At 54.1% G+C, this 26,998-nt stretch overlaps 2 protein-coding genes across 7 annotated transcripts in view; one reads left to right on the plus strand and one right to left on the minus strand.

Annotated features, from left to right (window-relative positions):
- The first annotated feature begins 78 nt into the window (after positions 1-78).
- On the plus strand, positions 79-14,274 carry TP53I11 (tumor protein p53 inducible protein 11). 5 transcript variants are annotated; one of them, XM_080931670.1, is made up of 8 exons: positions 79-198; positions 8,720-8,824; positions 9,471-9,610; positions 10,092-10,150; positions 10,366-10,414; positions 10,753-10,849; positions 11,995-12,096; positions 12,411-14,274. In XM_080931670.1, exons 3-8 carry the CDS (start codon positions 9,482-9,484, stop codon positions 12,542-12,544), a joined length of 570 nt encoding a protein of 189 aa, XP_080787796.1. In that variant the 5' UTR covers positions 79-198; positions 8,720-8,824; positions 9,471-9,481; the 3' UTR covers positions 12,545-14,274. The 5 variants fall into 5 exon arrangements, with proteins under 5 accessions (XP_080787796.1, XP_080787794.1, XP_080787793.1 ...); XM_080931668.1 differs by having other exon boundaries at positions 9,474-9,610; XM_080931667.1 differs by having other exon boundaries at positions 8,720-8,800; positions 9,324-9,610.
- A 103-nt stretch (positions 14,275-14,377) lies between these two features.
- TSPAN18 (tetraspanin 18) overlaps positions 14,378-26,998 on the minus strand; it is a 122,958-nt gene continuing 110,337 nt past the window's right edge. For both annotated transcript variants that reach the window (XM_080931052.1, XM_080931051.1), the window contains 5 exons: positions 22,858-22,932; positions 21,904-22,002; positions 20,971-21,153; positions 17,938-18,021; positions 14,378-16,773 (listed from right to left, as the gene is read on the minus strand). In XM_080931052.1, coding sequence (XP_080787178.1) covers positions 16,726-16,773; positions 17,938-18,021; positions 20,971-21,153; positions 21,904-22,002; positions 22,858-22,932 — 489 coding nt within the window. In that variant the 3' untranslated portion in view covers positions 14,378-16,725. The remainder of the gene's footprint in view (positions 16,774-17,937; positions 18,022-20,970; positions 21,154-21,903; positions 22,003-22,857; positions 22,933-26,998) is intronic.

Genomic DNA, 26,998 nt, shown 5'->3' on the forward strand with positions numbered 1-26,998 from the left:
TGGCTTGTGCGCGGCACAAGAGGAGGGACCAGTGCGGGCCGCCAGACTCGGGCGAGCCCGGCAGCGCCAGGAGTCCAGCTTGCCCTGCCCTGCCCTGCCCTGCCTGCCCAGCGCGGGGCCGCGATGTGAGACTCCCCGGGCCGGAGCGTCCGCAAGGCACACCAGCTCCGCGAGCGCAGCAACCCGCGCGCTAGGAACGTAAGTCTGCTGCCCGCAGCCACTAGACTCGCACTTCTCCACCGCTGCCACCGCGCCGGCCGCTGCCTGCGCAGCGCAGCCCGTGGACGCCGGGGGCCTTAGGGACCGCCGGGGGCAGCGAGCACCCTGTGAGCGACAGCCGGGCGCCGAGACAGCTTGGCACCTGCGGGTTGGCGGGCGCCAGGAATCCCCGCTGAGCTCCTCGTGGCACTGTCCTCCGTCCTTTTTGTTTGTCCCCTTGCTCTGACTTGGTTTCCCTTTCTCCACCAGCTCTCTTCTCCGTCACCTCCTTCCCCCAGGGCCGTTTATTTTGCCCTCGGCCTCCTCCTCCTCGGCTTTATCTCTTTGGTTCGGAGCTAGAGAGAGCGGAGAGTAAAGCAGTTTCTTTTATCTCGGGGTCTCTGTCTTCCGCGCTCGCTCTCGGTCCCCTCCCCCTTTCTCACCACAGCCTCCCCTCCCGCCTTTGTTTCCTGGCCCGAGGATTGCGTGGTGTAAACTTGCGAGTTTCCGGGTCCTCGCCCCCACGGGTACGCGGACGGAGAAGGTGGAGGGGTTCCCGCTGTCCATTGGTCTGGCCGAACCTTTTGTGTGGGTGCCCGGGTCTGAAGGAGTCTCAGACTCCTGCCTCACAAAGTAGGGGAGTGTCCTCGGCGCGGGGAGGAGGATAGATCAGAGGGGGAAGGGGCAAAGCCGGTGACACTCCAGAGTCCCTGCTGGAGAGGAGCGCACCGAAAAGTGGTTGGGCCTGACCCCAGTCGGGGGTGGCGGTGTCAGGAGGGTGTTGCAGGAGGACCCGGGCGACTCTCTTCGAAACCGCGCGGTTAGCTGTGAGGGGTAGCGCCATTGCCTGGTGCAGGATGGATTGGGGTACCATATAGTGCGCATAAAATACTCAGCGCACCATCCTCGGGGCACCTCGAGGCCAGCCGCTTGCTTAGGCTCCCCTCCCGCCGCCTTTTTGCGTCCTGGATGAAGCGGACTTCTCCCGCCTGTGAGATGGAGGAGCAGGGATAGGCCCAGGACCCACTCCCACTTTGACCCAAAGCCTTAAAGCACACGACCGAGACCTCCTCAAAGCCCCCCAGCACGGACTTTCTGTTTCGTTTCGCTTAGACAAACTTTCTGGATGGGCCTGGCGGGAGTATAGAAGTCTCTGGGTTGTAGGGACACCCACCCAGCTGTGTCTCCTGTCTGGAGGCTACTAGAGAGAGGCCGCCACCTGCCGCCAGCCGACTGTGGTGGGTACCTGGAAGAATCCGAAGGAACACCACCTGCCCCTTGGTGGCAGCCTCTGGCTCAGTGCGAGGCAAAAACCAAAGCAAGCAAACAAACAAACAAACAAAAAAGCAAAAAAAAATCTATTTTCCTGTAGGATCGTTGGGAAGTCAGAATATTCTTCAGGTTTCTGTTGTCACCTTCGAATAGACAGCGCTCTTTACCCTATGGCCTCGGTGCCCTAGGTGCCCTCTGCCTTAGTTTCTCTGCTTAACTCTCAAGTCTGACTGCCTCCACTTTCCTGGCCCAGGACCTCTGCCTCCCCTCTCACCCCAGTTCACAGCCTGGACTGTGACAGCCCCATCTGCTGGACAGAGGACAGAGGCTAGGGGCAGGGCCTTCACTAATTATTCTTGGCATTTCTGTGTGTTCACTCACTGCCCCAAGAATCTTCCAGTACTCCACAAAAGAGTTGGCCAGCACTGCTCCCACAGTCCCTGCACACCTGTGAAAGCTGTCAAGATTCTAGGTAGGGCCGTGGCCGAAAGCAAGAAGAGGCAAATAAACAGTAAGCTGACTGGGCCACTCGCCATGCCTTGCCCAAGTACCAAGAAAGCCGAGGCAGGAAGAGTCTGAGTTACAGACCAGTCTGGTCTACGCAGAAAGAGCCCGTCAGAAAGACAGCCAGAGTCGGGAACATTAAGGCGTTGAGGCCATTTGAAGGAGTGGTCAGTGCTGTGTTTTGAGTCCCGCAGTGGGGTGGGGAAGAGATAGGAGGTACTGCTGAGAAAGAACGGGGACCCCTATCTCATAGGTGATATCAAGAGAGAATTTGTAAACCAGCATCCCCCAGACCCCCAGCTACAGGATGGCCATTTTGTTCTGGATTCAGATGGGAAGGCCTTATCCCCAGTACCAGTCTCTGTGCCCCTCCCACAGCCATAGTAGCCAGGGACAGGGAGACAGCTTCTTCACAGCTGCCTGGGTCAGTGCGCTGGCCGTGACCCAGAGTCACCTTTATTCTGCCCCACCCCGCTTCCTTCTGATACTGCCCTCTTTGGTATACCCCGAGTGTGTGGGCATGGATACCCAGAAGGGGTTCTGCTCTGAAACTGCTTTAGTAAAAGAGGAAACTGGTCTAAACAGCATCGTTGATCACTGGCTACGGACCACAAACTATTCTGGATGTTTGTAGAGCAACTTCTTCTATTCAGGGCTAAGTAAGTGTCACTGTGTCCATTTAACAGACCGGGAAATTTGAGGCCCAGAGAGGCTGGCCTCTCTTCCAACGCCATACAAGTTCACGGGATCTGGAGGCTGACGGTGTGAGCGTGGAGTTTTTGAGGGGTGACTTGCCCTATTAACCACTCAGCCAGAGCCTAAGTATGGGGAGGGAAGTCTCAGCTTTGGTCTGTGATGCAGACCATCTTGTCTGGAGACCTGGGTTAGCATGCAGCATGCCTTCAAGGAAGCCCTGAGTTGCATTGCCGCCTCTGCTTTGTCGAGCACGGGAGGGGCCTGCTGCCTTATTCACAGGAGAACTCTGGCCCTGGGGGACTAGAAGCTGATGAGTGACAGGCCAGCGACCCCGAGGGCACTGACTCGGTCACCAGGCCCCAGGGAGGCAGGCCCACTCGGGGTTGAAAAGGACAGGAATTCTCCATGCTGCATCTTGCCTTTTGCAAGTGACAGGCCAGGCAAGGCCTTGTCAGTGACTTCTGCGAGGCTGCCCGAGAGACTGGCTTTGGTTTACACGGGGCGGGCGCAGCCTCAGAACTCTGGGTGAAGCCAAGCCCTCCTTCGCTGCAGGGGTGTGGCTCCCAGACCCGAGCCCCACCCACCTTCTTGCTGCACAGCCCAAGGCTACAGCTGTTGCTCTGAAGATACAGGTGATGAGAGTCAGGCCTTTCCTCCATCTCTCTAGAAGTCAGCCACCTCCCAAAGACAGAGAGAGCAAAGAGAAAATCTCCACAGGAAATTGGGGGAGGCCCCACCGGCTGCCTAGGCTGAGCAAGGCCTTGTTGAAATGCAAATGGATGTGTTTATATAGCTGGGGTCATGTTTGCCGAGTCAGACCCGGGGAGGGCCTTCTGGACCACATTTACCACCCACACAGAATTGTCCTGACGGCAAGTCCTGCTCGCTTGCCGTGCCCGTGATCTCAGCTGTCCTTCTTGAAGCACAGTGGCTCTGAGCACCCTGACCTCCCAGTGGCAGGGCAAACCTGTGACTCCAGATCCCAGAGTGAGTTAGGATCTCGAAGGCTCGAGGAACTTGGCATGGACCCCATAGCTTTGTCACTGGGATGCGCCTGTGGCCACGGATGCCACACTAACAGTTTTCATGGCATAGTCTTTGTCATCTGCACCATTCACTGGCATCTTAGTGACAATCAAGCTGGTGAGAGGCAGGTGGCGGAGAGGTGACAGGCCACCAGCACTGCTTGGTCCACCCAGGCGGCTATAGAATAATTCCATTCTCTGGGGCCTGAGGCTCTGCTTGTCTACCAGCAGGCCCTGTGCATGTAGCATCTTCTCCATTTCCCCTTTGCTTGGGTCTGGACGATCTCTGAAGAGACCCGCACAGCAGAGGACACTATGTGTTAGTCTCACTGGCCGTATCCCGTGACCCTTGGCTTTGTGGGTGAGGCGTGGCACCTATTTGCAAGGAATGTGGCTCTTCACAGGGGAGCAGGTCTGCCTGAGTCCAGGTCTGGTAATGCATCCTAAGGTGGGAATGTGGTACCTTTACCCTCTGGTTTCTGTGACAATCACAGAATGTGGCCACTTTGCCACGGAGACCTAGCAGTTGGTTCCTACTGGGTTGCTAGACCTTAATCTTGTCCCACATGAGTGGGGTTCTCTAGAAGAGGCCTCAGATGACATAGCTTTGGGGCCGAGAGCTCTTAAAGCTCTGACTCTGACCATCCCTGTCCTCCCCTGAATGCAGCCCTGTTCACACCCATTTCCTGCCATTCTACACAGAGGGGCCACCGAACAGTGGGCTCCCGTTGGTGGCACTGGTTCCCAGAGCCCTGCCCACAGCACAGGATCTGAACCCAAGAGAGGCCCGACAGAGTCAGGGTGAGGCTTCAGACACTGGGGACACACCAAGACTTTCAGGGGAGGTTGCTCTGGAAGATGGGTTGAAGCTTAGTTATGCTTGGGGAGAGAAGCTTTCCAAGTTCATAACGAGATACTTGTGCACACACAAGCACACACATTCATCCCCCAGCCTCCCACCCACCCCAGATCCTCTCAGGAGAGCCAGTGCAGCAAGCTCAGCTCACAGTGAACTTGAATTCCAGCTCCACCACACCCTCCAAGCCAGGGACTCTTGAATAAAAGTCTCTCGGGCTTTAGTGCTCTCCTCTGAAAAAGACTGGAAATATGGCTGCTGTCACAGGCAATAACGTGGACTTCAGGGGGTTCCCAGGCTGGATGTGCCAGCAGCTAGCTACTGTCTCCAGCTCAGGCAGGACGTGTGGGCAGCTAGCTCCTTCCTCACCGGCAAGAGGGCATTTGCAGCCACTGCACCTGTACCCACACGGGGGGGGGGGGGGGGAGGAAGTGGCTCCCTGGTTGAGGGGTTGTGGCAGTTACTCAAGGGAAGTCACTGGAACAGCTGTGGGTGTTCTGGGTCCCTTCTTCCCCTCCCCCTCCCAGGCCAGCAGGTTTCCTAAGCCAGCCCTCCTGGGCACAGCCTCCCTGTCGGGACAGCTCTGCAGTCCATTGGTTTCTATGGCAACCAGGCTTCCTGGGAAGGATGGGGAAGTCCTCCAGGATCAGCATGAGAAGTGTGGGCCCTGCCTCTCAGATCTGCTGCCCAGGCCTGAGTCTGGCTAGGAGTTCATTAACACAGGTTTTGTTGTTGTTTGTTTGTTTTGGTTTGGCTGTCCTTTGTAGATCGCAGACCAGGGACCTGGTTCTTCAGCTGTAATCTATGGTGTATCACAAACTTGCTGAGTAGACCCAGTCTAGTTTCTTAGATGTGGACTTGGAAGTAATCTTCCTGAGGTCACAGAGATGTGAAGAGGAAGACTTGAACTTTGGCTCCAAGTTTTCCTAATCATTAGGAGTGTGTCCCTCTGCTGGGCATGGTGGCATATGCCTTTAATCCCAGCACTGGGGAGGCAAAGCAGGCAGATCTCTGAGTTCAAGGCCAGCCTGGTCTACAGGACAGCCAGGACTATTCAGGGAAACTGTCTTCAAAAAAGGCACAGGTGGTGGGGAGAGCGTTTCTCATCCTCTGGCATTGTACACCCAAGAATCCCCCTTTTCCTGCGTTTAGACACCCAGTCCCCTAGTGTCTGCACCACCTCAGGACAGCACTATCATCTAAGCTGGTATACTGGAGCTTCAGATGACACTACTGGGTTAAAGGCCCCGCCTCTTAGAGAGTGACCAGGTTGGAAGTCAGCCCCATGGACATCCCTCTCCACCCTGGGCCAATAGCTCAAATGTAGTTTAGGGCAGATCTCGCCCCATAGGCCTTAAGTTTCTGCCTGTTCAGTGTGTGGTAGGAGCAACAGCCCGCCTCTTCTCTCTTCCTGGCAGTCCCCATAGATTGCAGGTAGGGAGGTCTGGGCTGTGAGGACAGATGCTCTGAGGAGCACAGCCCTCCTCTGCTCTTCTGTTACTAGGGAATGAAAAGTGATGTTGTAGATGTCTAGGAATGAACAGTCAAGCCTGAGGAGGAGGGCAGGGTAGAGCTGGTCTGTGGAGGACCAGTGCACGGAGTGACTGTCACTCTTAGAAGGATGAAGGCTTGCCGGGCACCTAGTTCATCTCCACCATGTGAGCATGAGGGTGGATGATTAGCCATTCCTCCCACTTCCACAGTCAATGGGGAGTGGGGGGGGGGGCTCGGAGTAGCGTGTAGGAAAGCAGGCCTGAGTGGAAGGGGCCTTTTCCACGCTCCTCGTCTGGGTGAGGAAAGAGGTCAGTGGGAGGGAGAACAGACCCTGCCCAGGGTATCCTTCTACAATCACTGGCACTTCTGCATCCCCGTTTCCAACAGAGGGAAACTGAGGCTAGGGGTGTCCTAGTAGCTCTTCTGCAGTCAGTCCCTAAGTGGATAGCGCCAAGATTCAAGGCCAGCATGTGACCAGCCTTGCCCGAAATGGAGTGGGGGAGGGGAAGGTGCCCTCACTTATGTTAAATGATACAAAGACTGAAACCCATGGCTTTGGTGGGGGAGAGGCTAAAACGCTCTGTGTGTGTGTGTGTGTGTGTTGGTGAGTGAGTCACGGGGCAGAGGAAATCTGCCCGTAGATGAACATGATATACCTAACTTTGCATTGGGTACTGAGGTCTGGGGTCTCGGTCCTGTGTAATGGGGAAAGTGCTGATGAGATCATTCTTTTGGCCCTTTCTGTTAAGAGACAACTCCCAGTGTAAGGGAAGTGTTCAGGAGGATGGTGGCATCCTGTCTAATAACTGCCATCTTCTCTGAACACTGAACAGGACACTGACCACAGAGTTGAGGGAGACGACATGCTTCTGAGTGTTCTGGGAGTCAGCCCCTTCCTTCCCCATATAAGTGGGGAGACTGAGGCACAGAGGCTAAGCAGATGGCTTACAAGCCCATGTAACCCACTGGAGAGCCCAGATGTGAGTCCAAGCAGCAAGTATGCAGTCCTCCGGTTGTCACTTTGTGAATTCGTCTCTGCCCAGGGTCTTGATTCTCCTTAGACCAGCTTGGGGCAGGGTTAGGGTTGGGTGTGACTGCTGAGGACAGCAGTGGAGCTCTGGTGTCTGACTGTCCACGACTCACGGAGCTCAGGGGATGGGCTGTCTTCTGTACAGGGCCGGCTCTTCGTATTCTGCCCAGCTTCTCCTATTTCCCTCAAGGTCTTGGAACGCTCAGAGATAAGGAAAGCGAGGCTTGGATTAGTTAGGTGACTCACCCAAGGGCACAGCAGGATTGAGTCAAGCAGCTTGTCACACCTGGTTTCATCAGAAAGTTTAAGAGTCCAGGGATCCCACAGAGTAGGGCTAAAACAGAAGTGACCCCCGCAAGGGGTGTCAGGAGTGTGTAGAAGGCATGTGTGCGGTGACCTGGCTGTTTGCTTTGTCCACACACTTCAGCACTCCCACTCTGGGCTATTTGCCTCGGAGGCCTGCAGATGTGTGGTCCCAACAAAACCACACAAAGGACAGATACCGTCAACCGAATGTCCCTGTTTGGTATGACGTCACACAGAACAGTGACGCACAGTAGAAAGGAACGGACGATTGGGGACTGGGCCTAGCCAAGCTGGGAAAGGCATCCTGTTGAGTGGGAGGCGCTGGGCAGGCAAACGTTCATACGCTTTATGATTCTGTTTATACTAAATTTGAGAAAAATCCAGACGGAGCTGGAGAGACAGAGCTCAGACCTGTAACTACTGCAAGTGCGAGATCAGGGTAGACCTGGGGTAGCACACTGCAATCTGGACACGTGAACTCACTGTGTCCTGACCTGGTGGTGGCAGTGATGTGAATGACCTACAGGTCATTTCTGTGTGAATTGAAAGGAGGAGTCAGAGGGGACATCGGAAGGATGTGGGCAAGTGCTCTGTTCTTCAAGGAGGGTTGGCCAGGCTGAGTTCTGCACCCTTGTGTGGTCCTGTCTGTCAGGTGGGGGAGAACGAAGTGCTATCCTGGGCTGGGCATTGGGCCCCTCTTGGGACAGTGTGACTGAAAGGACATCCCTGCTTCCCCTTGGGGGCACTGAGTACCTCTCTATTGGGTGTGGCCAGCCTCGGGTCGTCCCATCCTGATTCCAGCACCCCCATCAGGTACCGGAAGGAAAACATAGCCACTCATTTCACACGAAAAACAGGGTTGTGTGTCAGGACCTGGGGCCCAGGTCTCGCTCTCCCTTCAGCCCCAGCGGTGACTTTTGTGTCACGTTGAAGAATCCCTCCAGGGCCTCTTCTAATGTACCCTCACCCCACCCGGCATCCACACCAGCTGTGCCTTTCTGCTGTTGTATTTGTTGGGATGGTCTATTTCATTCCAAGACTCTGGAGGGTTTGAAAAGCAACCTGGGGATATTCATGGGGCTAGAAGACATTTGCTCAGGGACATGGCTCTGAGCAGCGGGCGGCTTGAAGGAGGAAAGACGGCTTTTAAGTTCTGCCTTGAAATGAGTTCTCTGGGTGAAAATGAGATGCTGGGGTAGAGGTCCTTGGCATTGGCTGAGTGAACAGGCTGGTGGGATGCTGTGCTATTGTTCAGTGGGACATCCTGTTGATCTCACCTCACCTGTGGGTCAGCCAGAGCTTCACTTTGTCCCCTCCACGCCCTGTCTTCTCTCCTAGGTTGTGAGGACAGAGCACAGGAGAGGAAGCTCGCCTCAGACTCCAGTGTCCGTCTCAGAGTCTAGCTCACTGCCCATCTCAGTGTGTGCCCAGAACTGGCCTGTGGTATTGCTGGGGGTGGCATGATCTGGGGCTGTGGAAGATGGTGGGCGGGCGTAGGCTGGGGTACAGGCTGTGGATGCTAATGGCAGGGAGTGGTTTAGGCTTGGGTGGTGTGGTCACTACTTAAAGCCTCATTTTCTTGGCTTAACGTCTTCTTTCCTCATGACTAACCCTCTCCTCCTCCAGGTCATGGGCAGTGATAGCTGTTTAGGAGGTAGAAGGACCGGCAGACCATCTTGTAGGTGGTGGGGGCGGGGGAGGAGATTGTCTGAGCAGGTAGCCTAGGACCTTACTCTGGGCTTGGGCAGGGTCCTTACCTCTCTGAAGTCTCCTTTGTCTCTGTGACTCAGAAATCTTGTCCGTGAGATCCATCCAAATGCCTTTTCTAAAGCCCATATGCTGCTCCAGGGCTGACTGTAAGGCCTTGTCTGACCCAGTCACCTGGGCTGTGGCGTGTCCACTGAGGCCAGGCTGGAAGCATCCTCCTCAACCCATTTTACAGGAGAGGAAACTGAGGCAGCAACAGCGTCATCTCCTCTTAGGCCCTGAATAGGGCCTGGCCACATCCTTCTCACCCTACATTGGGACCTGGGGTCTGGAAGTCCAGCAAGAACAATGGCTGAGGCCAGTGTCTCCCCATGTCCCTCAGCAGAAGAAAAAATGGCAGCCAAACAGCCTCCACCGCTCATGAAGAAGCACAGCCAGACAGATCTTGTGAGCCGCCTGAAGACCAGAAAGATCCTGGGCGTGGGCGGGGAAGATGACGATGGGGAAGTACACAGGTCAAAGGTGAGCTGTGCTAGGAAGAGGATCCATGACTTTATGACTTGCCTATGCTTCTAGGACCCTCTGCAGCGTCAGGGAAATGCTATGTCTAGTGGCAGAAGTTTTTGGGCATCTTAGGGTATGGGCATCAACTGACTTATAGCGCTGCAGGTTATCCATGTGGTCATCAACCCACTGTACAGATGGGAAAGCCAAGACTCACTCAGAAGGGCTAAGTAACTTCCTTGAGGTTATATGAGTAATCCACAGAACCAGGCTTCCAGCCCATGATGGGCAGACCCTGAGCTCTCTTTCCCAACCACTTTCAGCGCCTCTTGTCTGGGTGCCAAGGGGGGCAGCAGTGGATGAGCTTACGTTGAGGGAAACCTCTGTCTATCAGAGATGCTCTGGTGGGCCCTGGGTGTGCACAGGTGCTGGGATGAAGGTGGGTGGTGGGATGCTGAAGGTTGTCTTCCCTGATGACTCTTAACTTGTGTGTCCACAGATCAGCCAGGTTTTGGGCAATGAGATAAAGTTTGCTGTTCGCGAGCCTCTGGGGCTCAGGTGAGTAGCAGGTCTTGTTCTGACAGTTTTGCATCCTGGGTATGTATGTATAAGGTCCTACATTACTGGGCCTTGTTCTGGATTACCTCTACACTGTTCATCGTCGTCTCAAATGGCCCTGGCTGTTTGGGTTGCACAGGGTGCCTCCTGGGTCTGGTTTGACCATGGGCATCAGGGTGCATGTGGCTGTAACTGTCCTCTCTGAACCTCCCCAGGGTCTGGCAGTTTCTCTCTGCTATGCTGTTCTCCAGTGTGGCCATCATGGTGAGTCCTGTGTTTCCTGGCCCAGGCTGCAAGTAGATCCTGTGCTTGTGGCACCTCAGACTTAGAATGAGATGGATGGAGGGAGATAGTTGGGCGTGGCCCTTCGCCTTCCCCCAGACACTCCTCCATGCCAACACAGCTGCTGTCTCCACTCTGAGGCCCATCCTTCAGGGTCTCTGCCAGCTCCCGGGCTGACATCCTGCCCATTACGGCTGTGTTGTACCCCAAAGCAACAAGCACAGATATTCTGGATTCTGTGAACCCCAGCATCAGATGCTGCCCTTTGTCCCTGGCGTTCGTCTCAGATCATAGCTGACCCTGTTCTCTCCTGCCCACAGGCCCTTGCCCTCCCTGACCAGCTCTATGATGCCGTTTTTGATGGGGCTGAGGTCACGAGCAAGACCCCCATCCGCCTCTACGGCGGTGCCCTCCTTAGTGAGTATTGCCGGGCCAACAGCGGGAGAGTGGGGCTGCCCAGCTGGGGATCCTGGCAGAGCCTCCCTTCTTTCTCCAGCAGGCTGGTAGCTGGGCTCCTTCATCTGTGGCTGTGCTGCCACCTTGTGGCCATTGATAGAATGCATGTAGTTGGTTCATGCCCTGGTAATGAACACAGAGTTGGATGAGACTCGGGGCCTGCCTACCAGGGAAGGTCTCATGGTCTAGAGGAGGAGGGGGCAGACTCTCAGCACCATGTTCTCCAGACTCCCTCTCCCACTCCATCTTTATCCCCAGGACATTGGTTCTTTTAGTTTCTTCTTTAATCTGAGGGCACATAGGTGAGAGGAAACCACATTATAGTTTAACATCATTCCGCTCCCTAAACACTACATGGCTCACCCTGTGTGCACAGCAAAGTCAGACACTTACTCCTGTCAGTCAAGGTATGTGTGGGGTCTGGGCACTTCAGGGGACCTAGCCTCTCTTCCTAGACCTATTTCCTCCGTGTTTTATGTTGGGCCTCAATGGCAGCCACCTTGGAAGATGGCCACACTTCAGTTTCGGAAGACCACGGGGCTTTTCACAGGCAGGTCCTCCAGTCTTAGGACAGTCGGGCCTGAACTTGCTGTGAGCAAGGCAGTGGTAGAGATAGACTGTCAGGGCTGTCATCAAATGAGCCGTCACTTCTCCGGTGATGAGACACAGAGGGGTTAGCCGCAATGGCCATTCTTCCACTAAAATCAAGGTCTGTCCTGTTCTCTCTCCCAGGGGAATTTACCTAGGGTAAGTCCTTCCTTGCCACAAGTTTTCTGTCTCCAGGGGCTCCTCTGTTAAAGGACACTAAGTTGTAGGCCCAGGTAACAGAGCTCCCAGACTTCTCCACATAGACTCACAGGGACAGAGCTAGCATGGGGCTGGAGGTCCTCGCCCCACTGTGTAGATGAAGCTTCCAAGTGCTGGGGAGGTGAGCGCCCTGCCCGTGTTGGACAGGGCTTTAGAAGCTTTGTGAGCAGCCTCTGGGGAGCTGGATCTGCAGAGCCGAGAAACCACAGGATCTGAGGCGTGAGTGTTGTGGGATAGGGGGTTCAGACTTCTGGGCCAGGGGTCAGGGGTCAGGCTGTCCCTGTGCTTGATCCCAACAGGCATTTCCCTCATCATGTGGAATGCGCTCTACACAGCCGAGAAGGTCATCATCCGCTGGACTCTGCTCACCGAGGCATGCTACTTCGGGGTGCAGTCCTTGGGTGAGTGCTGTAGGGTGGAAAGGCTAGCAGGGTACAGGAGGAAGAAAGCAGAGCACTGGGCGCTCCTGCAACATAGACCAGTGTCCTGAATCCACAGCCCAGCTGCTCCCTCCCATAGGCGTATCTTCCAAGCCTGCCACCCTGACACTCAGCGTGGTGCACTTCTGGCCTAGGCTGGTGTTAAGCTTCCGGAGTTCTGCCAGCCCTTCCACCCCCACAGGGATGGTTGCGGGGTGTTCAGCATAGCGTCATGATGGGAGAGACTGGAGCATGTGTCTGCTCCTGACCTTTGACTCCCCTCACTTCCTTCACAGTGGTCACTGCCACGCTTGCTGAGACAGGCCTCATGTCTCTGGGGACCCTGCTGCTCCTGGCCAGCCGTCTCCTCTTTGTTATTATCAGCATCTACTACTATTACCAAGTCGGCCGGAAACCCAAGAAAGTGTAGCGGGCTGGGACCTGCCTGGACCTGGGCCAGAGCGGCTGGGGACTTCACTGTCCCAGGCAGGCCTGCAGGCAGGCAGGGTGTACACACCTTCCTTCACTCCCAGGCACTCCCTGGAGTCAGCCTGGATCTCCTGGGATTCTAGAAGTGACAAATCAGGCTGTGGCCTGTGCTTCCCACCCCTCACCCCTTAGGGGACAACTCTTTGCCCTGCCTTTCTCGTCCTCTAGACTCCAATGGGCACAGTCTAGAGTAGAGTTTTGGGGTCTGGGCTGAGTCACGGTTAGTTCTTCTGCCAGGAAGCCCTTTCTAGGACGTTGTATCAGCCCTGGCAGCAGCTCTAAGCTTCTCCCCATTCAGAAACACAATGTGTGAGTCCATCACACACACACACACACACGCGGTGTTTCTAGAGCCCCAATTGAGGTCATCTAGGAAGGGGAGTGGCTGCCTCCCTTGAGCCAAGTTCCCCATCCCTAGCCTGCACAACTGACCCTCTCTTTGGCCCGCTGTAGGGTGTTCTGATTCTCTGGCTGGCTGGCTGCCTGCACCCCAGAGCCCCAGAGTTCCTTCCCAACAGGCCGGAGTTAGACAATATACCACAGGCCTGACAGTCCCTGGCACCTGACTGTCCACAGGCTGCTAGTGCATGAGGAATTCTGAGAAGAAACCAAGTGGGGACATTTCCTTGGCATGGCCTCCGAGGTCTGCATGGCTACACCTGGCTCAGTGCCTCCTCCAGATCCCCTCCAGAGGCTGCCCCAAGGCCTACCAGGTAAAGCCTAAAGCCCCTCAAACTCTACAACAGAAAGAGACAAGAGCGAGTCTGCCGTTCCTTAGCATCCTGAAAGTGGGCCTGTAGAGCTGAAGACTGTGTGGCCCCTCCCCTTCAGCAGCAAGCACACTATGAGATTGGCCTGAGGCCCCTCCCTTCTGCAAGGGCACGGTCCCCATGCCCGAGGACTCTTCCTCTAGGGTACCTGGGCTCAGTTGTTCCTGCTGCCAAGTGCCCCATGACGATTGCTTATAGCCAGTGGAGGGGACACAGTGGAAGACCTGCTCAGCAGTGGCCCAGGCTGCTTTTGTAACCAAGGTCTGACAGAGTGACAAGTCCCTGTGCATTCAGGAAAGGCCCTCTGTGTATATCCGCCCCCTGTCACTGGCTTTGTGCTAGTCCCTCAGTCCCACCTCTTAACTCACAGCCCAGACAGACACTGCTAGCTCGTAGTACAGGCCCCGCTGCCCTAGACCAGATGACATCTGTTGACTGTTCTCAGAGATGTTGAGCATTTATCCTCTGGAATCCTCCGCGAATACAGACATAGTCCCAAGAAAGAGTAGTAAAGTTGAAGATGCAGGCTGTGCACAGCCCTCAGGGACATCTGCCAGGCTTGCCCTCAGCACGAGGAGGTGGCAGAGCCTGCCCTGGGGGTGGTGGCCAAATCACCCTGGTTAAACTGCAGTGACACTTTTAGATGGGGCGGGGTCAAGGCCAGATCAAGGTTGGCATATAGATACCCGTGGCCTCCAGAAGATGCTAAGCTTGGAAGGAGGCAGCTGTGGAGGTAGGAGCCCCACCCTGAATTTGAGCTCAGGGTGTCCTGACTGCCTCCCTCCTCAGCTCCTTTTGTGCTTCTGCCTGGCCCCCAAGACTGCCTCTGTCACAGTCACTATTTATTCCTTGGTCCCTTTTCTTTTTGTAAGAAATAGTCACAAAAACAAACAAACAAACAACAACAACAACAAAAAAAAAAAAAAACCAACGAGAAACAATCTGTGTGGTGTCCTGTTTTATATTACAAAATTTCTCTTGATATAGAATATAAAAAGGGGCGACTTGGGAGATACAATGATAAATTAGCTCTGTTTCCTACTGCAAGGGACATTTACAAATTCCAAAATAGACTTTAGCATATGATGTGTGTGTGTATGTATGTATGTGTGTGTGTGTGACAGAGTTCCTTGGGAGTGAAGGTGCTGCTCAGAAGCCAGGTAGGCCAGGGGCTTGGGACAGGGTACTGTGGAGCATGAGCTACAGATCCAGTCATAGCTCACTGCCTGTCAGATACACTGTCTACGTAGCTCTGGGACAGGCAGGGGCTGTTCTGCTCACTACTGGGTGAGGGTCTCAGCATCTAGCTGAGGCTGTTGGTCCTGGGAGCACACAGAGCAGCTCACCAAGCCCCACAAGGATGCCCTCAGCCTTGTAGATGGCTACGAGCAACCTCAGAGGATGAAGACTGTCTCTGGTCCCATGAGGATGCTGAGGAACTGGAGCCACAACTGGGTTGAATCTGGGCTACTGTGAAGTGCTTCAGTATACATGTGGAAAGTTCTTGTGAGGGTCTGTGATCCACCCTGGAACTGCCTAGGTTTGATATCTGTCTGCTCAGTCCTCTTTATCCCAGCCCTGCCCATCTCTGAAAGCCTGGGCCAGTTCTGGGTAGCAGCCACTGTGGTTGGGCTCTGTCCTCAGCCTGGCCATGAACTTCCAATCAACAGCTGAGTCATTTGCCTTCCTGGGCAGTTGGAGTCCAGTATGTGTTGGGTTCTGAGTCAGCCTGGGTCCTCAGTCCAGGGTGGGAGCCAGCAGAGGGGCCCCTGACCTGGTGACTCAGCCTCTAGGGAGCTCAGTTTCATTTATGGAGATGTCAAGCTGTCATAAGGACAACTTCGGCGTGGCACTCAGAGACCCTTGGGAAGGCCAGGACCACATGAAAAGGAGGAAATGGAAGAAATGTCTCCTTGAAGACAGACCGCAGTACAGAACAGGCTATAGCAATGACTCAGGTGACAGGAAGGCAAAGGGAGGCTGGAGTTCAGGCTAGGCTCTTCCATGTGAGAGAAGAAGGGCAGGCACCTAGTTGTTCCTTCCATCACTGTTCCCACTGCTGTGCCCTTGGCAGACACAATTTATCAAATGTGAGATCCTGACAGACAACACTAACAGATTTAACACGGTCCTGGCAGGGTCAGGCATCTTGCAACCAGTTGCTAACCTAGTCTGCAGTTCAAGTTGTGTGTGTGTGTGTGTGTGTGTGTGTGTGTGTGTGTGTTTGTGTGTGTGTGTTGGTTGGTTGGCTTTGAATCTGTTAGTTTGATAATCTAAGCCTAGAGAAAATAACAAAACACACGTACAAGGACAGAAAGTGTCACGGTAGAAGACGCTGTAGGGTTAAGTTTCCAGGTAAGAGGCATGACCTTAATCTCTAGGAAAGAGAGTGAAGGGGGACACTGACAGAAAAGTGGAAACCCCTTCTGTGCTGAGGTGGTCGATGGTGACATCAGAACATCTGAAGGCAGGAGGCTGCATTGGGAGGTAGTGCCCTCCACCCATCCGTGGAGGTGTGCAAGGGGGAAATTCTTGGCAGGGACCTTGAGGAACACTTTCAAGCCTCAGCTCTGGAACAATATTGGGGTGTCTTCCACCTGAAAGAACAGGGATGGGGTATGGCCCACGAGGACAGGTGATGTACCACAGTTGGATCTCTGACAGGTACAAGCAGGCCAGAGTGGACACAGTACGGACTTTTCTCAGCCGTAGAACTTGGAGCGGGCAGGTCCTGGCCAGCTTATGTTGGGGTGGAGTCCTGGCTGGAGTGACAGCAACCTGGAGATGATCTTGTCATGCACATGCTATGTGACTGCGGACGGGCCACTGCCCTTTTCAGGGCCATGGAGAGGCCTTGATCCGAAATACAAGGAAACGAAAGAGCCACCTTCCGAGCCACCGTGAGCCAGGAGCAGGAACAGCTTCATTCTACGGCAGATGGCGCTGCCAAGTTTGTCCTTGTGTTGTGAAAAGTGGTCTCCTCAGAGCCTGCGCCCTGGATTCTCCTCCAGGGTGTCTTTCTGCTTCCTGGTTGCTCAAATCCTGGAAATGCTAAGAGAGGGGACCCAGGCCAAGGGACACTGCAGTCTGACAGGGCCAAGGGGCACTGATGAGCCTTTGGTCTGAGGAACAGCTGATCCCAGGCCAACCCACGGTCCTTGTAGAGCTCCTTGCCTTTGAGTCTAGGCGAGGCCCCTTCACTTCATGTCTGTCTTGGTTTTGTTTTTTAAAAAGTAACTCTATGCTCCTGGCCATTTGGGCTGGCTTTGCTTCCTCTCCTGGGGCCTGAGGGCAGGGAAGAGAGAAGGCTGGCTGCTGGGCAGTGGTGGGCTGACTCTCCTCAGGCCACGGCCTACTGGATGCCCCGGAAGAGGCACATGGCAAAGATCATGAGGAAGAGCTGCAGAGAGAGGAAGGTGATCTGGAATTAGGTTGGGTGCATGTTGAGGGGTTGTCCAGCACCTCCTGAGGGGAATATTGACTACCCAGAGCAAGCGTCTGCTCACCCCTTGGGTAAGAAAGGGCCTTTGGAAAGAAAGCCATTGGTTTAAACAGTTCAAATTTGTCTTTTTGGGTTGGCAGAGCCTCTTAGCAAAGCACAACCCTTCTTGGGCACCAAGCCATGTAAAGTACATTTCTATGTGCTGTTAACAGCCGCCTTTCGGATCAGCAGGAAGCGAGGCACAGAGATGTCCGAGAGGTCTTACGACTTGATTTAGGTCACATAACTTCAGTGTGCCAACCAAGCTTGAGCAGAGACACGCTGTCCTCCAGAGCCCTTTGTTTCTAAGTCCCTGCACTCTCAGCCAGCTCACAGGAAGCTGGGGAGGTCTGCAGAGGTTGCAGTTCCCTAACCCTGACCTGTGGCTGCAATGAGGCAAAGCTATGTGCATTCTTGAAATGCCCGGCCTCGGGAAGATGTGTCTCTTGTTGGTTTTAGCTCTCACAGGAGGCCTTTCACTTCCAGAAGTATTGGTACATACAGAACAGGCTCAATATATGCCTGTGGAATTAATGAATGACATCTGTACTTCCCCCATAACTTACACAGAACATCCTGAGAGACAAGGCACAGGGGACACTGAACAAGAACATATCCGGTGCCAAGTGACCAGAGCTTCCTTGAAAGGGTCTCCAAGGAGCAGGAGGTGCTTGGCTTCATGGCCCCAGAGTGCATCTCTGAACCGAGCAGGGCCAGTGAGAAGGGAATGCTGAGTGGTAGCATTGGATGAAGGATTCTAAAGCCCCATTGCCAAGTTAAGGAGACGCCCTGAACATTTGCAAAGACAGAACTCGTCCAGAAGCCCTCTGTCTTCTAGGCAGCTCGTGTATACTGCAAAGTGCGCTTGGAAGGCAGAGCTAGGGTGAGGTGGGGTGAGATGGGGTGCCTCTGTGGAGCTGCCTGGTTTCGTTATTCCAGGATAGGCACAGATCTGTAGCCACCGGCCACAAGAAATGACTCTAGCGACACATTTGTATCAGGCAGTGGCCATGGATCTGGAAAGGAGGTTGAGTGTACAGACCCTGGGTCTTCCCCTCCCCCCCCCAGGGCCCCTCCACTCACCTCAATAGCCAGTACCCCGATGGCAAAGGCTCCAGCCAGGTAGACATAGGTTTCGAAGGTGTTGAGGATCACTGTGTAACAGCCCTGGGAAGGAAAGGCCAGAGATGACGCCACAGAAGGGAGGTGGAGCCATTGTCAGCACTGAAGTCCCTGGCGTGTGGTCTGGGGTCTCAATGGCTACAGGCTGACATTTTTATACTGACGTGGGGAGGAGAAAGCATCTGGTCACTGATAGAACGCTACCAACATAGCTCCCTCTGAAACATCCAGTCCCCAAGACAGGCCGAAAGCTTCCCAAGGCTAACTCAGCCACACACCTAGAATATGAGGAAATGTACAAATACCTGGGTCTCATGGTGCTCTTTAGAAGTGGGGATCAGACCCCCAGGGAAGAGCTGGCTGGGATGGATCTCTTCAATCAGAATGTCAAATGGTGACCCCCACCCCAGGTTGTCTGGTGGAAATTCTCCAGTGACCAGGAAGCTCTTTGGCATGAATGGGCAGAGGGGACAGTGCTACCTACGCTCAGCATCCCTCTTCCAGGGTCTAAGTTCTCTGTGCCTTACATCCTTTGGTCCTCTGTGTAGCCCCTGTTGAGAAGTAGCTTATCTGTGGTTTACATCCTTGCAGACTGCAAGAGAGCAGATGGGAGGCTCCCTCGAGGCCACACACACACACAGCAGGGGGGAAGCCAAGATTCAAAGAGAGGCCTGGGGTTCCTTCACCTCTGTATAGAGGAAACAGGAACTATAGTTTATATAAAGCCTGGAATCGACTAGAACTTCACGCTCTAGATGCCTGTCATAGCACCTCCAGTGTTCAGACAGGGAGTGTTCCTTACCCCAGCTCCTGCTTATAGTCACCCCAAAACTAACTAGACAGAGGGCAGCTGGTCCTGGGCAGCAACACCTTCATTCTCATCACTAGTATCCCATTCCTAGGCTGCAAGATGAGTACTCCACCTCCTGCTTGGAACCCCTGCCTAGATATTTTTTTTTTTAAAAAAAAGGTATTTCACTCTAACATTCCCCAAACTTTATACACACACTGTCCCCCAACCCAGAAGGCATAGAAACACCTTTGTTACATGTCTGGATTCCATTGTCATTTGTTACAAGGCCAGTAATTCACCTCACCCTTCTTGGGACTCACACAGAACTGTCTTGGATTCGCAGCCCCAGAGCAGCCAGAGTATCAGCCTCACCACATTCACCCCCAGGGAAACTCTATACTTCTAGAAGTCTGTCTTGTGCCAGTCACAAATGTGTCCCGGGCTTTGTGGGAGGCAGTTCTGGAGATAACCCAACTGGAAATGGTGTCCCGATGGAGGCTCTTAGCAGAAAATAGGGCTCAGAGGGGATGGGGTAGGAGAACCAGTCCTGGGCGTTAGTCTCACTGAGTCCCAAGAGGCTGTGATGGAGAATTGATATGTTTGTGTGGCCCTCAGTGCAGAAAACAGCAAGAGGATGCTCATGGAGGAAGTATCTTGTGGTCGGTAGAAGTTCAGAATTGGGGGTCCCAAGAAGCTTCTCTGAGGCTGGCTAGTGGCATTTGCAAGGCAGTACCCTGGTTGTAGGACTCTCTCCCAACCCCGCCCACCTGCGGAACCCCCAGCAGATCTTTCGGTGTGTGCATCTTGTCTAGTGGTCTGGCTCCTCCTTTGCATATCTTCTGCCACCTCAGGGCTCCCTCAGCAAGGTCCTGTGTGGCTGCATTCTGGCTGAAGTTGGGGTATACCATTTTCTCCAAAGGGTGTGACTCAGCTACCAGAATGTGCTCAGCTCATCTCCCTTGGTTAAATATGTGCGATTCCAGGGCCTTCGAGAGACATCAGGAGAAACAAGACTTCTGCCTCACACTCCTAGGCTATGGTGGACTTTTCTTCTCCAGCAAGGTAACAGAGCAAGGAGGCATGGCTTTCCCTGGGCAGGTGTCAACCTAGGCCTGTGAGCAATGGAAGCATGAAGCTCCCCACAACCCTCGGTCCTTCCCAGATTCTATTTGCTCTTCCCATAGATCCCTGCAACCCCAACCTTCAATGGGCTGATCTCCACATCTCAGGCCCTTCCTCTTCATTGCTGTCTCTTTGCCCTGGGTGGAAAGGCAGGATGTGTGACAAGACAGCTGAGCTCTGGCCTATCCAAGGGGAGGTATAAGCTGAGCTCTTGGTGTCAAGCTGAGATCATGGGGCTGGGTCTCAGCCCAGTGATGTCCTCCTCCCTTGGGGCTCCGAGAGCCCTAAGCTCCAGCTCATTCTAGCATGTCATTCAACGTATCTTCACTGTCACAGCCACCACCATAGGCAAGGGTCACCATCTATCACCTCTCCCTAGACCGGGACCCCATGGGAGCTTGGCCTCGCCTCTTGAGCTCTGTCAGCTCCCCATTATTTTGAATTCTCCCAGAAGAAGTCTGACCCCAAAAGCCCAGGTATAGCTCTCCTCATCCCTTCCTCCCTCTCTGCCCCACCCAACCTCTCCCTGCCTCTCTTTATGGACAGGGGTGGAGGGAGGGGTCTCCGGCCAGCAGAAAGAAAGTGACCGGGGGTGAAGTGGGGCTATCTATGCTCCTTGTTGAGGGGACAAAGCTGGGACCTTTGTTACCCTTAGGGCAAAGGCTGAGAGGAAGCCCCAGATTATAAGAAAAGAAAGCAGTCTGGGTGCTTCCCTGGTTGTCTAGGGTCAGGTCAATAAGAATCTGCTGCCCTGGGATCAAGGACTCTCTTACTTGGCCAGAATAAGCTTCCTCGTAAATACAGGATAAGCCTAAGGACTGCCCCAACCTCCCGATTAACAGAAGTTTGGAAAGTCGCCCTGGAACCACAGACCAAATCCTTACCCCAGCCTGAACCTAGCTCATCTGCTCTGTCCGTGTGATCTTCTCCCCCTTCTTTGGTTCTCAGAGGCAAGGGTAGCCTGTGCCACAGCCAGAATTGTTTGCAAATCTCTGGACCACCTTCAGACCCTCTGGGCAGACATTGCTTCCCCCAGCTCTGACCATATTTGTGGAGTGTCCCCTGCCAGGGGAACCTACCTGCTTGTTTATGAATGGATTCCTCCCCAGCTGGCACTCCTCCCTGCTCAGTACCACCCCATCTCGAGTCTGGGGTTCTCTCCGACAGCAGGCCTTGGGCACTTCCTCAGTGTCCAGTGTCAGCAGCCGAAACACTGAGGCCAGCTTGAAGTCTTCAGGTCCGTTGACTCCACAGCAGCCAAACTAGGAGAGAGGCGAATGTGGGAGCTGGTGTGGGACCGGAGGGGATATCAGCCTCTGCCAGGGCCAAGATCCCTCTGCCCTGCATATGACTGTGGTGATGACCCGTGTCCCTGAGCTTCCGGGTCTCCTTTGTAAGGGGCATGGCCACATGTCCCTTCCCTCACCCTGGTAAGCAGTGCACACATAGTTGCTATGAGTTTGTATTATGCTATGCGAATCATTTCTACTTTGGCCGGTGTTCGTGTGCAGATGTGTGTGTTGTGGGATCATGTGAACGTATACTTGTAGACTAGAAGTCAATCTCAGGTGTCATTTCTCAGGTGCTGTCCGCCTTATTTTTGAGACAGAAGCTCCTACTTAGATTAGGCTAGGCTAGGCTAGCTGGCCAGTAGTGCGAGAGATCATAATAGGTGCTGGGATCAAACTCCGTTCCTCCTGGTTACATATCAAGCACTTTACTGACTCACCCATCTCCTCAGACTCTGTACTGAGCATCATTAACATCAGACACGATGGCACTGCTTGAGGACCTAAGTTGGGGCAGTGGACTGTAAGCCACTAGGCTTGACAGCTTGGAGTGCTGTGCAAAGGGTGATTCCCAGGCTGAGTGGGATCAGTGATTCTTGATGGATTGTTGATGCCTGGCGCAGGCAAGGGACTAGGAGGGCTCTAGAGGGCAGGCTTCTTTGGGTCAACATTATAGCTTGGAGTGTTCATGGCATCCCAGGAAGACATGGGGAGGGCACTCACTGTGATCATGACCGAATTCCAGGTGGCAGAGAAAACGTCTGTGTCATTATCGCCTTGGTAGTGCTTGGTAAGCTCCTTGGTGAAGAACTCTCGGGTGAGCTGGGGACAGAGGAGAGGGCGCTGAGTCCTCCCAGCCTGTCTTTCCTGGGTGATACTAAGCTGTCTATCTTGAGCAGGAACCCCCTTCCCAAGGCTCGGGACCTTGGTGTGTCACCATAGGCGGAGACAAGTATGTCTGCATTTACAGGTCTCATTTAACTCCAGGACGGAAGACACTGGGAACACTGCTCAGCCTTGCAGCTCTCTCCTCAGAGGGAGAGAGAGAGAGAGAGAGAGAGAGAGAGAGAGAGAGAGAGAGAGAGAGAGAGTGTGTGTGTGTGTGTGTGTGAGTGTGAGGGGGTGAAGGACATGACTGACATTCTATCCTTCAGAATCAGCGGTGTGTGGCCCAACCTAGGAAGCCAAGGTGTAGGTAGAGAGGGAGACTTCAACTACCCATCGTTCCCAGCTATGTCCTCACAGTGTCCTCAGGCTGGCTCCTTGTCCCAGTCTGGAACCTTTCTATCTGTGGTACCCGGCCTTGTCCACTAGGCTCAGGGTAAGGAGCTTGCTGAAGCCCATGGTAAGGGCTAAGCAGGGAGTCTAGCAAGGCACACAGCGACGTGACCACGTGACACCCATCATCAGGTTCTCCCTGGGTTCGATAGAGACTCTAGAACCAGACTGGGGTCTACAGCAGGTGCTCCAGGAGTGGGGTCCCTTAGGCACCCCTGACTGAGGCCTGGGATTCACTGGTCGAGGACTTCACTTGGTTGGGTTTCTTTGGACCCCAATGCCTCCCTGAGGTGCAGGTCATGTTTAGGCCCGAGGCACTGGATGAGACAGGTAGTCCTAAGGGTGTCTTTGAGGAGGCAGGGGTCCCCAGTTCAGGATGGGAAGCTGAGCGGTACATACGTGTTCCCTGAAGATGAAGGCCAGGATGGCTGCTGAGAGCTCTACCAGGAAGATGATCAGGATAAACAGGAAAAACTGCAGAATGAGAGGGCAGTTGTGAGACCCACGCAGGCGCCGTTATGTGATGGATGGAGTGCACTCATTTGTTCGACAGGCCCTCACTCCCATAAATCACCGCTTTCATAACAAACATGCTGATGGTCTGCCCTGGGAGCCACAGAGTCGTGACAGAAAGTCTGAGCAATGCGGATAGATAAATCTGTCTTCTGAGCACACTGTGGCCGAGAGAGACCACCCTGTGCCATGCTCAACCTGAGCAGCCCTACCTGGTGGCCCTGAGAGAAAGCTAGCTCCCTTTGGGGACATTTCTTTTGGTGAATTGTCCGAGCTGTGGGATCCCAAATTCTTGGGGATACCAGGCTGGGTTTCCTACCATTTTTTTTTTCTGCCCCAGGCCTCTAGTTGCTGTGGAAATAGGAAGCCATGCTATCTTGAGTGAAAGTAGGGAGGTCATGCTATCTTCAGCTGAAACAGAATCACAAGATAAGCAGAAAGGTAATGGGACTCAGGGAGGAGAGTTGGATGTCTATCACAGAGCCCTGTCTGCTCTACTCTGTACATTCCTGTGTCCCACAGTTATCAGGATGCTCTGATGTGGGCCCTCCCATGCTGGGTGGTTCCTTGTGCCAAGATTGAGCTCCAGCCCCACCCCTGAGAGGCCCTCCTGACTTCTCCCAGCAGAGGGGGGCTGTCCACATCATAGCATTGAACAGAGGCAGCTGGTCCCTGCAGGCTGCCACACCCTAGCACCCGAGAGGTCCTACAAAAGATAACTCTGTGTGTACCCTTGCAAACTCCATACTCTCCCCAGCTGGAGTCACCAGCAGAGGGACTCACAGGAGCACACAGGTCCCTATGTCCTATCCTAGCCTTGTAGGAACAACTCTCAGGCTGATCAGCCTGTATTGGCCAAACTGCGCCAGAGGAGATGGAGGTGTTGGACTCAGCCTGAGGGCATGTTGGGTCCCTCGTTCCCAGTAAAGTGGGTCTTGTGGTGTAATGGAGCGGAAGATGTCCTTATACTGTGAAAATGTGGGTCTTGGGCCACTTGGACAAGCTGTAGAACTCCTCTTGCTAAGAACTCAACCACTCAGTTATGACCTCTTAGGTGCCTTGGGCCATGGTGGATACTTTTGAGAGCTCTGTGCTAAGCAGACACTGAGGGAGTGTCCCTTTGCAGCCCCACTCCCAGCCCCTAGTACAGAGCTGGCACTTCTATTTGGCTGGTCATCAGCTCTACTCAGCATGGCCCAACAGGGCCTCTCCCTCTGTCCTCCCTGACTGTTGGCAGGTCCTCAGGCTGCTGACCCCACAGTGACACCACATTGCTGGCTGTGGCCATGAGTCACAAATTACGATGACAGATGCACAGTCACTTTGCTCCCCGCATGAGATGAGTCTGTATGAGAGCATCCTTGCTGGTCTCTCGGAAGGCCACCGAGAAACCAATGGAAGCCTGGGCAGCTAGGAACAGAGAAGGCCAAGCATGCTGGACCCCCCCCCCCATTTTACTGCTGGGCTGTGGCTCTAAGAGGAACTGGTGATACTGCAGTTTGGGGTGGCTGCAGGAGCTTCCAGTTCTGAGAGTTATGAACAGCCAGCAGAGCCGTGATTGGCCAGGACTGAGCATTTGTTATCTCCCAGTGTCAAGTGAAGCCAGGAGCTGAGCTAAGCAAGATGCACACTTGTGGACTGTGGCCATAGGATGCTAGCTGGGAAGATCTGGGTCCCATCATTCACACACGAGTCTTAGGTTCAGAGAGGTTAAGCAGCCCCAGCCAGGACACACAGCCAAAACATCAAAGCTCAGCTCTTTTAAAAATATTAAAATTTATGTTCTTTTTATTGTATGAATATTCTTTCTACATGTACACCTGCATACCAGAAGAGGGCATCAGACTCCTTTCTAGATGGTTGTGAGCCACCATGTGGTTGCTGGGAATGGAACTCAGGACCTTTGGAAGAACAGCCAGTGCTCTTAACTGCTGAGCCATCATTCCAGCCCCCAAAGCTCAGCTCTCACTGACAGCTGATCTGTCTCTTCCTTGTGCTTCATCCCAACGTTTTTATTGAGTGCCTGCTCTGAGATACTCTGGGCATGGACAAACGGACACATGCAAGACAGACACTAGGCCCATCTTGCAGTGGACCGCACAGAGCTGATTTCTCGGAGAGATGCCAAGAACGAATGTTGCAAACTTGGCCTGGAAGAGGGCAAGAGAATCCTGTCCAGGGGCAGAGACCCTGGGAGCTCCCACCGGGCACAGAGCTGTCCAGCCCACGGTGTGAATTTCAAGAGGAAAAGTACAGGTTGCGGTACCCACAGCAGAAACAACGCCACACCTCCCCACACCCTTCCCTTCAACCCAGTGACTTCGTCCTGTTCCCACAGCTTCCTGCTGCTTAGGGACTTTCCTCCGGGGCCACGGGCTGCCCTCTGAGGGAATCCCTGTCCTCTGACCTCTGTTAAGCTGTGAGGTTAGCGGAGCCTTGGTGCCCCTACTCATGAGCAGGGTCCCAGTTCTCCTTTTCGTAAGCAGTCTTCAACCTCCACACAGTACAGCTCATGTATTTTCTTCCTCTTCCCCTCCTTTCCTCTCTTCCTTCCTCCTCTCTCTCTATCCTACCCCACTGTTAAAATTAGAGTCTTTAGGTAAGTTGGCCACAGGGGTGTTTGTGACACTCTGAGAAGACATACAGGAAATGGCTGGTGTGGGGGACACAGACCTACCTATACATGCTCTTGTCATTAGCTAAGCTAGTGACTGGTCACAAGGCCTTATTGCTGCAGACTTTGAGGTCAGGGTCCCAGGATGACTAGAGCCACTCTCTGTACTTTCCTGGCAGCCTGGGCAAGGAGGAAGTCCAAAGCCTTCAGGATGCTCCTGGATGCTAGGGTCTGACTCCGAGGTCATCTTCTACAGGAGCCACCACACAGCCCGCTTTAGGTTGGAAAAGAGAGCTGGTTTTAGGTTCCAAACCTTTTGGAAAACCTTCCAGAAGGGCTCGGGATGTTGCTGAGCAGGCAGAATGTCTGCCTAGCATATGGGAGGTTCTGGGCTGGACCACACAACTGCAGAGACTGGCCGTGGGGGCACAGCTGCGATCCAGCTCTTGAGGGGTACAGGACTGCCAGAGGCTCAAGAGTGCTGTCCTCACCCACAGAGCAGCCTGGACACATCTATTCTGGGTTGGGGCCTGGTTTCCATGGCAGCAGTCCGAGGCCTAGCATGACGCCCTGCCTCTGACCCACACTGGTGTTAGCCTTGTGTGAACTGGGCTTGGCAGAGGGGTGAGCAGGCAGCACAGGGAGCCTGGTGAAAGGGAGCAGGGAGAGGAACTGAGAGATGGAAGAAGGTAAAGGGGGAGAAGGGGGCAGGCCCAAGTGGTGGTCAGCTCTGGACTAATCCGGCCTGTCCCCCCCCCCCCCCCCCGCTCTCAGCCTTCTTAAACTTCATGCACAACAAATTTTTCTCTCTTGCTGGCAGGGTTCAGGGCATACTTAGCCGAGGCTGGCAAAGCAGCCAAGCACAGCCTGCTCTCAGCCAAGAGCACAGGCTGCCTTCCGGGCTTGGCTGCAGAGATGGGCCCATTAGCAGTGATGCATCCCGGGGGGGGGGCAGGGGGAGGCGCGACCTGCTTTCCGGATCCCTTTTCTCCCCGTCCCTCCAGACTTTAACTCAGTAGCCCAGGCTGGCCTTGGTCTCACGGTAGGTCTTCATTAAGCCCTTAATGCTGGGGTTACAGGTGCAGGCCACCATGCACCACAGACTTGCTTGTCATGCATGCAAACACACGCTCAGTTAGCACACAAGCAGCACATTTCCTCATGTCACCTCCACAACTTTTGGTTCATCCTCCCATGTATCCCCTCGACAGCCCTTCTCTTCACCCCTTTCCTTCCTAGCCCCCAACCCCTGTTTCATATTCACACACACACACACACACACACACACACACACACACACACACACACAGATTCCTGGTATCTTCCCATCCTCTCCCTTAGGCCTCCTTTTTCCTCTCTTGGGCCCTTGTTAGTTTTCTGGACTCTTCCCAATACTTACTCCCACACAAATAA

This window comes from Micromys minutus (assembly GCF_963924665.1).
Source record: "Micromys minutus genome assembly, chromosome: 17".
Lineage (NCBI taxonomy): Eukaryota > Metazoa > Chordata > Mammalia > Rodentia > Muridae > Micromys > Micromys minutus.